General features: G+C 41.9%; 1 protein-coding gene across 1 annotated transcript in view; it reads right to left on the reverse strand.

The window, feature by feature from the left end:
• The window catches only part of LOC106580554 (substance-P receptor-like), a 45751-nt gene that overhangs the window by 21888 nt on the left and 9785 nt on the right, over positions 1-14078 (reverse strand). Inside the window, exon 2 of the mRNA XM_082966394.1 lies at positions 3487-3681. Within this exon, the coding sequence (XP_082822520.1) occupies positions 3487-3681 (195 nt within the window). The remainder of the gene's footprint in view (positions 1-3486; positions 3682-14078) is intronic.

Below are 14078 nucleotides of genomic sequence, written 5' to 3' on the forward strand. Positions count from 1 at the left end.
TGAATGGCACACCTACACAATCCATGTCTCAATTGCCTAAAGGCTTAAAAATCCTTCTTTACACTGACTGAAGTGGATTTAACAAGTGACATCAATAAGGGATTATAGCTTTCACCTGGTCAGTCTATGTCATGGAAAGAGGAGGTGTTCTTAATATTTTGTACACTCAAGTGTATATACAGTATATACTTAGGAGAGCAGATCTGACTCGCACAACTCCAACTCAGCCATTAAGGTGCTGCACCCCGTCCTTTCACAACTTTCCAGAACAGATCATAGATTAGTGTAACTCTCACATCATCTGTCTTCTCTGTTTCGTAGCTGGTTGAGTTGTGAATGTCCTTGACAATGTTTAAGAATGGCTGGAAGATGGTGTTAATGAATGAGAGAGGCTCAGATCCAATGATCCAGCAATAAAATTCATCTAAACCTCCAAAGCCCCCTACAATAAAAGGAATAACTTGTACAATAACATCTAAACCACTACAGACCTCTACAATACAAGGAATGATCTATACAATAACATCTAAAATGACTTAAAGCCCCTATGGGCCCTGGTCAAAAGTACTATAAAGGGAATAGGGTGCCATTTGGGACGCACTCAGTCCTCTCAAGGTTGTTTGTTGCTTCTGGTGGTTGGAGCTAAGAGGAGAATATGGAATCAGCTAGGGTTGTGAGATAATGGAATTTTCTTTAATACTTAACCAAAGTTTCTCTTGAGTGGAGACAATTAAAAGAAACTTGGAATCAATAGTGAAGGTAAATAAGGGATTTTCTCTCTTAGGCAACAGAACGATAAACGGTAGAATGTCTTCGTCTGTGTTTTATCTACTCTGCTGAAGACATGCATCGGTCAACCCAGGGGGTGCCTTAACTCTCCGCTGCTCTGGAATAACATTGATAATTTGCATTACATTTAAAACATAGTTAGACTTTGCTGCTTTAGTGTACATTAGCTTTAATGAATATTGAGAGAATAGTAAACTGTAGGGGAGAGTGGGGTAAGTTGAGCCAAAAGCGTAAGTTGAGCCAACCTTGTTTCTAGGAAACCATACACAAAATGTAACAATTTGACAATATTTGGGAAGAGATCATAATTTTATGGAGTATGTGAAGGAACAAACCACATGGAAAAAGTGTCAAGCAAAAAAGAAATTTCACCAAGTCAAATGAATTTATTGTGTTAGAGGTTTCATGATGCTAGTGTCTGAACCAAAGTTGATAATTTTAAGATTGTTCTATACATCAGCTGTGGGCCTCTATAAACTACAATATGAGGTCCTAAACCTAGCATGAAAGTGCATCCTTGTATCTGTGTTGGGTAATATAGTTACAAATGTTTGCCTTGGGGTAATTTGAGCCAATGGCCATAGGGTAAATTGAGCCAATGGCAAGTTGAGCAAATTGGAGTGTTTTCTTCCAAGGCGTAATGCAAGGCAATATTACCATCCACCAGGTTGGCATTGTTTATTAATCAGAAACAGATACAAAGTTATTCCTCTTCGTGACTGAGATTAGGTTTTCACCACTAAAGTTTTGCTTCACTACATATTATTTAACTAGGCAAGTCAGTTAAGAACAAATTCTTATTTACAATGACAGCCTACCGGTGGAACATTGAGTTAACTGCCTCGTTCAGGGGCAGAACGACAGATTTTTACATTGTCAGCTCTGGGATTCAATCCAGCAACCTTTCGGTTACTGGCCCAATGCTCTAACCACTAGGCTACCTGCCGCTCTAACCACTAGGTTACCTGCCGCTCTAACCACTAGGCTACCTGCCGCTCTAACCACTAGGCTACCTGCCGCTCTAACCACTAGGCTACCTGCCGCTCTAACCACTAGCCTACCTGCCGCTCTAACCACTAGGCTACCTGCCGTTCTAACCACTAGGCTACCTGCCGCTCTAACCACTAGGCTACCTGCCGCTCTAACCACTAGCCTACCTGCCACTCTAACCACTAGGCTACCTACATGCTCCACTGTTTTGATTGGTGTAACGTTAGCTAGAACCCACAAGTGTCTATCCAGATAATGAAAAGGCCCCCGTGAAAGAGAATTCAAGGAACATTTACGGTGTGCATGATCATGAGCAAAGTAATTGTAGCCTATCATTTCACTTCCCCTGTGAGAACCATGAGCACGGGCTGACTTGGCTTTGCTGTACCTCAGCCAAACCCTGCCAGCCGCCTACCTACCAAAGGTTGCACGGTGTCCATTACGATGTAGAATAACGCATATCAGCTATCTTTCAAAAGTTATCCATTTTGCCGGAGCTTCATCTTATTCTTTCTAACTATTTATATGGCGGATTCGCGGCTGCAATTTATGGAAGATGACAAAACTTTGAAGATAACAATCGATGGCGAAGTCAAAGACAGGCCAGTGGTTTCCATCTGAGGCAAAGTTTTCCCTAAAATCAATGCATAAGACAAATCCAGCTCCGGAACCAGCCATAGAGCCAGCTGGCTAATCTTTTGAATATGGTGTGGTAAAAAAAAACAACAGCTAATAACATTACTTAACTAGATAAGGTTAGCATACTAGCTAGCTACACTGACAGCTGTCAGTGCCCTATTTGTTGATGTTTATCAACTCCATGTGGAAATTCCCAATTCGTGCATATGTATAAGTAGCCATTGTTATTCTTTGGAGGTGGAACCTAAATGTGCATTTCCTCTATTGGACAGGAAATGATGTTGAAATAGAGAAGGCAAATTCCTCTAGAGGTGTCCTTTAAGTCTGTGTTAAAAGATGCTTAAAATTATGCTTAAAAGACAAAAAAAGCCATTGTGATTGTGTTGAATTGTGTTTGGGAAAGAAATATAGACATGGTTTTAAAAAGATAGTGGTAATATTTCATTCAGTACAGACATTTCTAAGAAACTAGAGAGATTACATTTAAGACATACAATATACCACACCCCCATTCCATGAATTAAACTTTGACCTACCAGAACCATCACCCAGTCACAGGACACGGTCACCCACTTACCCCAAAGGGGTTCAAATTATCCTGTCCCGCAGCTCAACTTACCCCATAGACCACTTTTTGTAGACAAGCTATGTTTTCAAAACCGTAATGTTTACATGAATTCTGATTATTTCCAGGGATACACAACTTCCTGAAATATATATCTTTGTTAGAAAGAATACTATATTTCCCTTGTTGGAGTGATGCTGAATGTAGAAAATGACTCAACACCAAACTCTCCCCTTTCTTTTCATTTTTCAATAAAGAAACAAAGCATCTTTGTTCCATGCTGCTTTTATTCACTAACACACACACACACACACACACACACACACACACACACACACACACACACACACACAAACACACACACACACACACACACACACACACACACACACACACACACACACACACACACACACACACACTCTGTCTGACTCTCTCTCTCTCTCGCTCTCTGACTCTCTCTCTCTTTCTCTCTCTCAAACACACTTATAAATGAAACTCACAGAATTTTGTAGTCGCAGCCGGTGTATTCGGGCCACTCGATGTAACAGATGATTCGTCCAGGGAGCTCCTCGGTCACTGAGTAGTAGTATTGAGGGAATGCCAGAAGCAGAGCCAGCATCCAGATCACCCCCACGATCACCTTGGTCTCTGTGGATGACATGCGTTGCTGCAGGGGGTGGATGATGGCAGTGTACCTAGGAGGAGAGGAGAGGCAGCAAGGGCAAACACATGTTCAGTCCTGGGGGAAGATACAATGGGAAGATCTACAAGCACACACATACACACACGCACACACACAACTCTGTTTTACTATAGTTCTGAGTATTTTGAGGGGACAAACAATTAATTCCCATTCAAACATTTTATTTTCCCCAACCCTAAACTTAACCCTAAAACTAATCCTAACTCTTACCCTCTACCTAACCCTAACCTAATCCTAAAATAGCACACACACACACACACACACACTGAAGGTATTGATAAAACTTTTTCTATTACTTTCCTCTGAGCTTCAGGGTCTCCAACAATGCAATGTGGATGTTACAATTTCAGTTCGACTCATAGACTATGTCTGCCGTTGACAGAGTAAAAGCTTATCGTCATCATGTGTACACTTTTTTATGATAAGAGAAAATCATACTGTAAATTGGTCTCCTTTGAATCGTACCAACATAATAATTAATCCAGACATTAACAGACCTTTGAAATGAAGAGGCCCTTTGGAAGTCAAAGTATTTATTTTCAGCACCACTTTAGTATCATTCTCTCTTAGATCGATAATCATGCAGCACCTAATTTCAGTCGGAGCACATACTGTACTGAGTGCATGAATATTTTAGTTTATGATCAAAATGGCACCCTATACTCTATATCCTTCAAACTCAGGTCCACTGCTTTTTTTATTGTTCCCCTCTAATCAGGGACTGATTTAGACCTGGGACACCAGGTGGGTGCAATTTATTATCAGGTAGAACAGAAAACCAGCAGGCTTCGGGGCTCATTGGGAAAGAGTTGAATACCCCTGCCTTATATCATGCACTACCTTTGAGTCCCTGGTCAAAAGTAGTGCACTATATGGAATAAAGTGCCATTTGGGATGCAGACCCACTAAGTCCCATTCCATCAATAGGCTACTGACGTAACAATTTCTCACACTTCCGACAGCAACGTATCAAGCGGCACTTGAGAGGAAATGCAAATTCTTCCCCCTGGAGTTGATGTCTGCGCTGAAATCTAATTAGCACAATAATTTAATCGCTGACTTTAAGCTAGAGACTTCCGGGTTTTTGCATGGGCTGCGCATCTCAATCCACTGACTGCGCCGGTGTTGGCCATACGGCTCTGCAGTGGAAAACGACAGACTTACAATGTGTTTGTGAGACCAGGACACAGGTCTTCTCATGGAAATGTCCGTAAAGTCAGAATGTTTTGAGCTAGTAAATATTTGGGAAGCTGAGACTCTCACAAATACAAACGTGTCATCGATTTTGGTCCTTCGGCGTACCAACTCTGTACAGGTCTTCTCACAAAAAGTCTGTAAAGTCGGAACAGTTTGTGCTAGAAACGATTTGGACCCAGTTCTGAAAAGCGGAGACACAAGCTTCACAGTACTGGTCCCAAGGTCATCCGGTAATTGGAAGTGAACAGGGTCTTTCAATCAAAAAAAATGACCCGTAGCTTTCCTATATTTCTAAAATACAGGAAACATACTTCAAAACATACTTCCTTTTGATTTATTTTTGGACTATCTCAACTCAAATCAACATTTAGTGGTCAAGTAAACAGATTTGCAGATGTTATCACAGGTGCAGCAAAATTATTGTGTTTAATACCTGTCACACCTGCTCCCGCTCCCCCTTTCTGGCACTCGAAGGCTGCCCTTCATTACGCCCACCTGTCACAATCATTAACCACCGCTGCGCAATATTGGACTCACCTGGACTCCATTCATTTGTTAATTACCCCCCTTTATCTGTCTGCTCCTCACATTATTCCCTGTGTCAGCATTGATGTCGTTATTTTTCCCCTGTCCAGACGCTGTTCCTGTCCTGTTTCATGTCCGTTGTTCATTAAATGTTCTCCTTGTACCTGCTTCCCGTCTCCAGCATACAGTTTTCATAAACAATATGCACATAATCCATACAAATAAAAATATCAGAACGAGCAATGTCAGAGACTGGTTTTGCAATGTCTTTTTTTGCCATGTATGAATGTGTTATTCAATGTGTTTCTATGGGCTAATAGCAGTAACACCAAATTCAATGTTTCATCAAATAATAAAAACTCATTTTTTGCTGATACCTACAGGGGTCATAAAATTCTAAATCAAATAGCTAGATGGTATATGGTATGACCATCTCAAAACAACTCATCTGTTAGCTTAGTATCTGCTAGCTTAGTAGATATTGCTATCTAGAGGCTTAGACAGGGATTATACTGGGAGATCTAATCAACATCGTAATCCACCTAATAGCCCCATTTAATCTCCTAATTGGATTTCTGCCAATAATCAACTGGGGGAGAGAAGATACTTGATTTCAAAACACTCCCAGTAGCCGACACAACTATCTGTCACATTTTGACTATCTGCTATGCTAGGCTCGTTCCACTACCACATGGCTAGGAAACTTGTATCTTGTTTCAATTGAGACTTGCAATGCTGCTTCTCCATGGTATGAGTTTAGTTTAGAGGTGTCTCTGACAACACTACTTGAAGAGCCAATATACAATAGAAGCTATAGAGGCCTGGCTTTTGAGGCTAGTGTGGGTTAGATACTGGTGACTGATGTCAGCTTGTTTACTTTTCACCAATACATACTGTATGTCCACATGAACAAATAACAAACACACAACCACTGTCTTTATTTTTTATTTTCATACCCCTACTACACCATGGAATCATTGTTTAGGGAATCCTTTTATTATTTTCCAAGGGGAAATTCAATCTGTATTCTGTAGCTACTATTTGCCCCCGAGTGTCTGTAGCCTCGCTCTTTATCTCAATTTCTTTCGCACCTGTTTCGCACCTCACTTTCTTTCTCTGTGTTCTACCTGCCTTTGTTGTGAATGTCTTTAGGCAATAGCAGGCAAAACTGGAAGATGGTATGAATGAATTAGAGAGGCACAAATCCAATGATCCGGCAATAACATCTAAACCACCAAAGCCCCCTACAATAAAAGGAAAAATGCAATCAAGCAAAAGGAAGATTCTGCCGTCAGGGTGCTCTCATCTCATAGAGAGCTCCCCATGGTATACAGTGAGGGAAAAAAGTATTTGATCCCCTGCTGATATTGTACGTTTGCCCACTGACAAAGAAATGATCAGTCTATAATTTTAATGGTAGGTTTATTTGAACAGTGAGAGACAGAATAACAACAAAAAAATCCAGAAAAACGCATGTCAAAAATGTTATAAATTGATTTGCATTTTAATGAGGGAAATAAGTATTTGACCCCTCTGCAAAACATGACTTAGTACTTGGTGGCAAAACCCTTGTTGGCAATCACAGAGGTCAGACGTTTCTTGTAGTTGGCCACCAGGTTTGCACACATCTCATGAGGGATTTTGTCCCACTCCTCTTTGCAGATCTTCTCCAAGTCATTAAGGTTTCGAGGCTGACGTTTGGTAACTCGAACCTTCAGCTCCCTCCACAGAATTTCTATGGGATTAACGTCTGGAGACTGGCTAGGCCACTCCAGGACCTTAATGTGCTTCTTCTTGAGCCACTCCTTTATTGCCTTGGCCGTGTGTTTTGGGTCATTGTCATGATGGAATACCCATCCACAACCCATTTTCAATGCCCTGGCTGAGGGAAGGAGGTTCTCACCCAGGATTTGATGCTACATGGCCCCGTCCATCGTCCCTTTGATGCGGTGAAGTTGTCCTGTCCCCTTAGCAGAAAAACACCCCTAAAGCCTAATTCCACCTCCATGTTTGACGGTGGGGATGGTGTTCTTGGGGTCATAGGCAGCATTCCTCCTCCTCCAAACATGGCGAGTTGAGTTGATGCCAAAGAGCTCCATTTTGGTCTCATCTGACCACAACACTTTCACCCAGTTGGCAAACTTCAGACAGGTATGTATATGTGCTTCCTTGAGCGGGGGACCTTGCGGGTGCTGCAGGATTTCAGTCCTTCACGGCGTAATGTGTTACCAATTGTTTTCTTGGTGACTATGGTCCCAGCTGCCTTGAGATCATTGACAACCGTTCTCATGATCATTGCAACTCCACGAGGTGAGATCTTGCATGGAGCCCCAGGCCGAGGGATATTGACAGTTCTTTTGTGTTTCTTCCATTTGCGAATAATCGCACCAACTGTTGTCACCTTCTCACCAAGCTCCTTGGCGATGGTCTTGTAGCCCATTCCAGCCTTGTGTAGGTCTACAATCCTGTACCTGACATCCTTGGAGAGCTCTTTGGTCTTGGCCATGGTGGAGAGTTTGGAATCTGATTGATTGATTGCTTCTGTGGACAGGTGTCTTTTATACAGGTAACAAACTGAGATTAGGAGCACTCCCTTTAAGAGTGTGCTCCTAATCTCAGCTCGTTACCTGTATAAAAGACACCTGGGAGCCAGAAATCTTTCTGATTGAGAGGTGGTCAAATACTTATTTCCCTCATTAATATGCAAATCAATTTATAACATTTTTGACATGCGTTTTTCTGGATTTTGTTGTTGTTATTCTGTCTCTCACTGTTCACATAAACCTACCATTTAAATTATAGACTGATCATTTCTTTTTTCAGTGGGCAAACGTACAAAATCAGCAGGGGATCAAATACTTCTTCAGAGGGTCCAACACCCTTGCATAATATCCACATCAACAGATGGGAGGAGATGTGTCCCGGTGGCAGACCTGGGTTCCAATACTTATTTCAAATAGTAAATATGAAACATGGGTTTGGGACAAGATACCCCCCATGGCTATCCAACTCGATGGATTCTCCATTCACCAAGCGGATAGGAAATTGGATACAGGGAAATTGAGAAGGGGAGGGATATGCCTTTTCATCAACAGCAAATGGTGTGCTGACTCTAACGCAGTGGATGTCTCGACCCATTGTTCACCCATCTTGGTATACCTCATGGTCAAATGCCAGCCCTTCTACATTTCAACAGTTTTTTGCTGTTTTCGTGACTGTTATACATTCCACGTCATGACAAAAATAACAACAAGCTGGCACTTAACGAACTGTACGAGGCTATAAACTAGCAGGAAATATTGCACTCAAAGGCTGCTTTTCTTCTTGCCGGTGATTTTAATTCCACGTCATTAAGACACGTGATGAAAACTTCCATCAACACGTCTCCTTTGCCACAAGGAACGATAAAGTTCTAGACCACTGTTACTCTACCCGTAAGAAAGCATACAAGGCACTCCCTCGTCCCCCCTTCAGCAAATCAGATCATGACTCTATTCTCCTGCTTCCTGTCTACAAGCAGTACCTCAAATAGGAAGTACCCGTGACGCACTCTGTTGAGAAATTCTCCTCCGAATCAGAGGCTACGCTACAGGACTGCTTTGCTAGCACATCAAAGAGCTAACCATCACCGCCACCAGCTTCATTAGGAACTGCATCGCCGACGTTGTCCCCACAGTGAAGGTTCGCTGCTTCCCCAATCAAAAGCCCAGGATTAAGACAGAGGTTGACGCTAAGCTAAAGGAAAGGGCTATCACACACAAGGGTATTGCAGACAACCCCGAGGCTATGGCTGACGAAATGAACATGTACAAGAAGTCCCACTCCAACCTCCCCAGAGCCATCAAACAAGCAAAAGGACAATAATGGAACAAGGTAGAATCTATTACATAGGCTCTGCCACCAACCACATGCGGCAGGGGCAACACTCTATTACGGATTACAAAGGAAGACACAGCCATGATCTGCCCAATGATGCCTCTCTACCAGGCGGGTGTGTGCTTAGTCCCCTCCTGTACTCCCTGTTCACCCACGAATGCGTGGCCATGCACTACTCCAACACCATCATCAAGTTTGTTGACGACACAACGGTGGTAGGCCTGATCATCGGCGACAATGAGACAGCCTACAGAGAGGAGGTCAGTGATCTGTCAGTGTGGTGCCAGGACTACAACCTCTCCCTCAGATTCAGTAAGAACAAGGAGATGACCGTGGACTACAGGAAACAGAGAGATGAGCACGCCCCCATCCACATCACTGGGGCTGAGCTCCCTGACATCCAGGATCTCTATACAAGGTGGTGTCAGAGGAGGCCCCTAAAAATTGTGACGCCAGCTACCCAAGTCATAGACTGTTCTCTCTGCTACCGCATGGCAAGCGGTACCGATGCACAAAGTCTGGAACCAACAAGATCCTGAACAGCCATAAGATAGCTAAATAGTTAACCAAATAGCTACCCTGACTATCTGCATTGACCCCTTTTTGACTCATCACATACGCTGTTGCTACTGTTTACTATCTGTCACTTTATTCCTAGTTATATGACCATATCTACCTCAATGACCTCGTACCCCTGCACATCATCTTGGTACTGGTACCACGTGTATATAAAGAAGTTATCGTTACTCATTGTGTATTTATTATTACTTTTATTATTTCATTCTTTACTTTTTGATTATTTTTCCATTTCTTCTTTCTTTCCGCATTATTGGGCCTGTAAGTAAACATTTCACTGTTAGTCCACACCTGTTGTTTACGAAGCATGTGACAAATAACTTTTGATTTAATTTGACACTACACACACACGCTGCTACTACTCCTGATGCCTAGTCAACATACCCCTATACCTATCAACCCCTACCACTCCAGTATTCCTGCATAATATAAATATGGTATTGGAACTGAACCTGTAAATAGCTTACTTACTTCTCGTGTTCTTATTATTTATTTTTCTTGTGTTTTTGTTCTACTTTACTTTAATTTATAGTACTAAATATTGATATTGATTACTGCATTGTTGTGAAAAGAGCTTCCAAGAAAAGCATTGCGCTGTACTGGTGCACGTGATAATAAAACTTGAAACAAAACATTGGCTATAGCCTGTCTGGAGTACCAAATGGATGGGGTTTACAGTTTTGGGACTATTCTATTGGTCAATTAAGCAGCAAGGTCAGTCAAGCACATACAGTTGAAGTCAGAGGTTTACATACACTTAGGTTGGAGTCATTAACTCTTACATCTAGATGTGCCGCTAGCGGAACGCCTCGCCAATATCCAATGATAGAGTGTGGCGCGAATTACAAACACCTCAGAAATCCAAATACTTCCATTTTTCAAACATATGAGTATTTTACACCATTTTAAAGACAACACTTTCTTTTATCTAACCACATTGTCCGATTTCAAAAAGGCTTTACAACGAAAGCAAAACATTAGATTATGTCAGGAGAGTACCCAGCCAGAAATAATCACACACCCATTTTTCAAGCTAGCATATAATGTCACAAAAACCAAAACCACAGCTAAATGCAGCACTAACCTTTGATGATCTTCATCAGATGACACTCCTATGACATTATGTTATACAATACATGCATGTTTTGTTCAATCAAGATCATATTTATATCAAAAACCAGCTTTTTACATTAGCATGTGACGTTCAGAACTAGCATACCCACCGAAAACTTCCGGTGAATTTACTAAATTACTCACAATAAACGTTCACAAAAAACATAACAATTATTTTAAGAATTATAGATACAGAACTCCTTTATGCAATAGCGGTGTCAGATTTTAAAATAGCTTTTCGGTGAAAGCACATTTTCCAATATTCTGAGTAGATAGCCCAGCCATCATGGCTAGCTATTTTGACACCCACCAAGTTTGGCACTCACCAAACTCAGATTTACTATAAGAAAAATTGGATTACCTTTGCTGTTCTTCGTCAGAATGCAATTCCAGGACTTCTACTTCAACACCCAATGTTGTTTTGGTTCCAAATAATCCATAGTTATATCCAAATAGCTGCGTTTTGTTCTTGCGTTCAAGACACTATCCGAAGGGTGATGCGCTGGCGCGTATCGTGACAAAAATGTTAAAAATATTCCATTACCGTACTTCGAAGCATGTCAAACGCTGTTTAAAATCAATTTTTATGCGATTTTTCTCGTAAAATAGCGATAATATTCCGACCGGGAGACCTTGTTTTCGTTAGAACACTGAAAATAGAAAATGGAGTCTTCACATGCACGCGCGCGCCCGTGTCATTGTTCTCAGAACGACCACTTTCCAAAAGCCCTACTGTTTTTCGCCCAGGGACTGCAGAGTCATCATTCCCCGTTCTGGCGCCTTCTGAGAGCCTATGGGAGCCTTGGAAAATGTCACGTTACAGCAGAGATGCTCTATTTTCGATAAAGAGGCCATAGAATGCCTAGAAATGGTCAGAGAGGGCACTTCCTGTATGGAATCTTCTCAGGTTTTGGCCTGCCATATGAGCCTGCCATATTCAAACAGTTTTAGAAACTTTAGGGTGTTTTCTATCCAAATCAAATAATTATATGCATATTCTAGTTTCTGGGCAGGAGTAATAACCAGATTAAATCGGGTACGTTTTTTATCTGGCCGTGAAAATACTGCCCCCTATCCTAAACAGGTTAAAACTAGTTTTTCAACCACTCCACAAATTTCTTGTTAACAAACTATAGTTTTGGCAAGTCAGTTAGGACATCTACTTTGTGCAAGACACAAGTAATTTTCCAACAATTGTTTACAGACAGATTATTTCACTGTATCACAATTCCAGTGAGTCAGAAGTTTACATACACTAAGTTGACTGTGTCTTTAAACAGCTTGGAAAATTCCAGAAAAAGATGTCATGGCTTTTGAAGCTTCTGTTAGGCTAATTGACATCATTTGAGTCAATTGGAGGTGTACCTGTGGATGTATTTCAAGACCTACCTTCAAACTCAGTGTCTCTTTGCTTGACATCATGGAATAATCAAAAGAAATCAGCCAAGACTGCAGAACAAAAATTGTAGACCTCCACAAGTCTGGTTCATCCTTGGGAGCAATTTTCAAATGCCTGAAGGTATCACGTTCATCTGTACAAACAATAGTACGCAAGTATAAACACCATGGGACCACGCAGCCTTCATACCGCTCAGGAAGGAGGCGCATTCTGTCTCCTAGAGAGGAATGTACTTTGGTGCGAAAAGTGCAAATCAATCCCAGAACAACAGCAAAGGACCTTGTGAAGATGCTGAAGGAAACAGGTACAAAAGTATCTATATCCACAGTAAAACGAGTCCTCTATCGACATAACCTGAAAGGCAGCTCAGCAAGGAAGAAACCACTGCTCCGAAACCGCCATAAAAGAAGCCAGACTACAGTTTGCAACTGCACATGGGGACAAAGATCGTACTTTTTAGAGAAATGTCCTCTGGTCTGATGAAACAAAAATAGAAATGTTTGGCCATAATGACCATTGTTATGTTTGGAGGAAAAAGGGGGAGGCTTGCAAGCCGAAGAACACCATCCCAACCATGAAGCACGGGGGTGGCAGCATCATGTTGTGGGGGTGCTTTGTTGCAGGAGGGACTGGTGCACTTCACAAAATAGATGGCAACAGTACAGGCAGGGAAAAGGCTAGTAACGTCGTCCGAGAGATCAGGCAATAGGTTGATAACAGGAAATCCGATAGGCTAAGGTATAGGCAGGGAATAGGCAAAAGGCGTCGTTAGTGAGGCAGGCCAAAACTAACATACACGGGATGATTAAAGTACAGGAAAAACAGAGCTCAGAATAGAACTGTGTCACAAAATAAACAATACCTCACAATGATGGGGTGCAAAGAACTGAACTAAATAGTTTGTGATAATGACATAGAGGTGTGTGAACAGGTGATCAGAAATCAGGTGATTAGGATCTGGAGAGTGAGCTGCGTTCAGGGGATCTACGTGTTTGAGAGTGTGAGTTGGAAGCAGACGTTACAATGTGGAGGCCAGGTCATCTGATGCAGCACTCCATCACTCTCCTTCATGGTCAAAAAGCCCTTACACAGCGTGGAGGTGTGTTGTGTCATTATCCTGTTGAAAAACACATGATAGTCCCACGAAGCACAAACCAGATGGGATGGCGATTCGCTGCAGAATGCTGTGGTAGCCATGCTGGTTAAGTGTGCCTTGAATTCTAAATAAATCACTGACAGTGTCACCAGCAAAGCACCCCCACACCATCACACCTCGTCCTCCATGATTTACGGTGCAGAGATCATCCGTTCACCCACTCTGCGTCTCACAAAGAAACCAAACATCTCAAATTTGGGCTCATCAGACCAAAGGACAGATTTCTAATGGTCTAATGTCCATTGCTCATATTTCTTGGCCCAAGCAAGTCTCTTCTTCTTATTGGTGTCCTTTAGTAGTGGTTTCTTTGCAGCAATTCAACCATGAAGGCCTGATTCACACAGTCTCCTCTGAACAGTTGATGTTGAGATGTGTCTGTTATTTGAACTCTGTGAAGAATTTATTTGGTTGCAATTTCTGAGGCTGGTAACTCTAATGAATGTATCCTCTGCAGCAGAGGTAACTCTGGGTCTTCCTTTCTTGTGGTGGTTTTTATGAGAGCCAGTTTCATCATTGCGCTTGATGGTTTTTGCAACTGCAATTGAAG

Source organism: Salmo salar, chromosome 20 (genome assembly GCF_965601325.2).
Source record: "Salmo salar chromosome 20, fSalSal1, whole genome shotgun sequence".
NCBI classification, from domain to species: domain Eukaryota; kingdom Metazoa; phylum Chordata; class Actinopteri; order Salmoniformes; family Salmonidae; genus Salmo; species Salmo salar.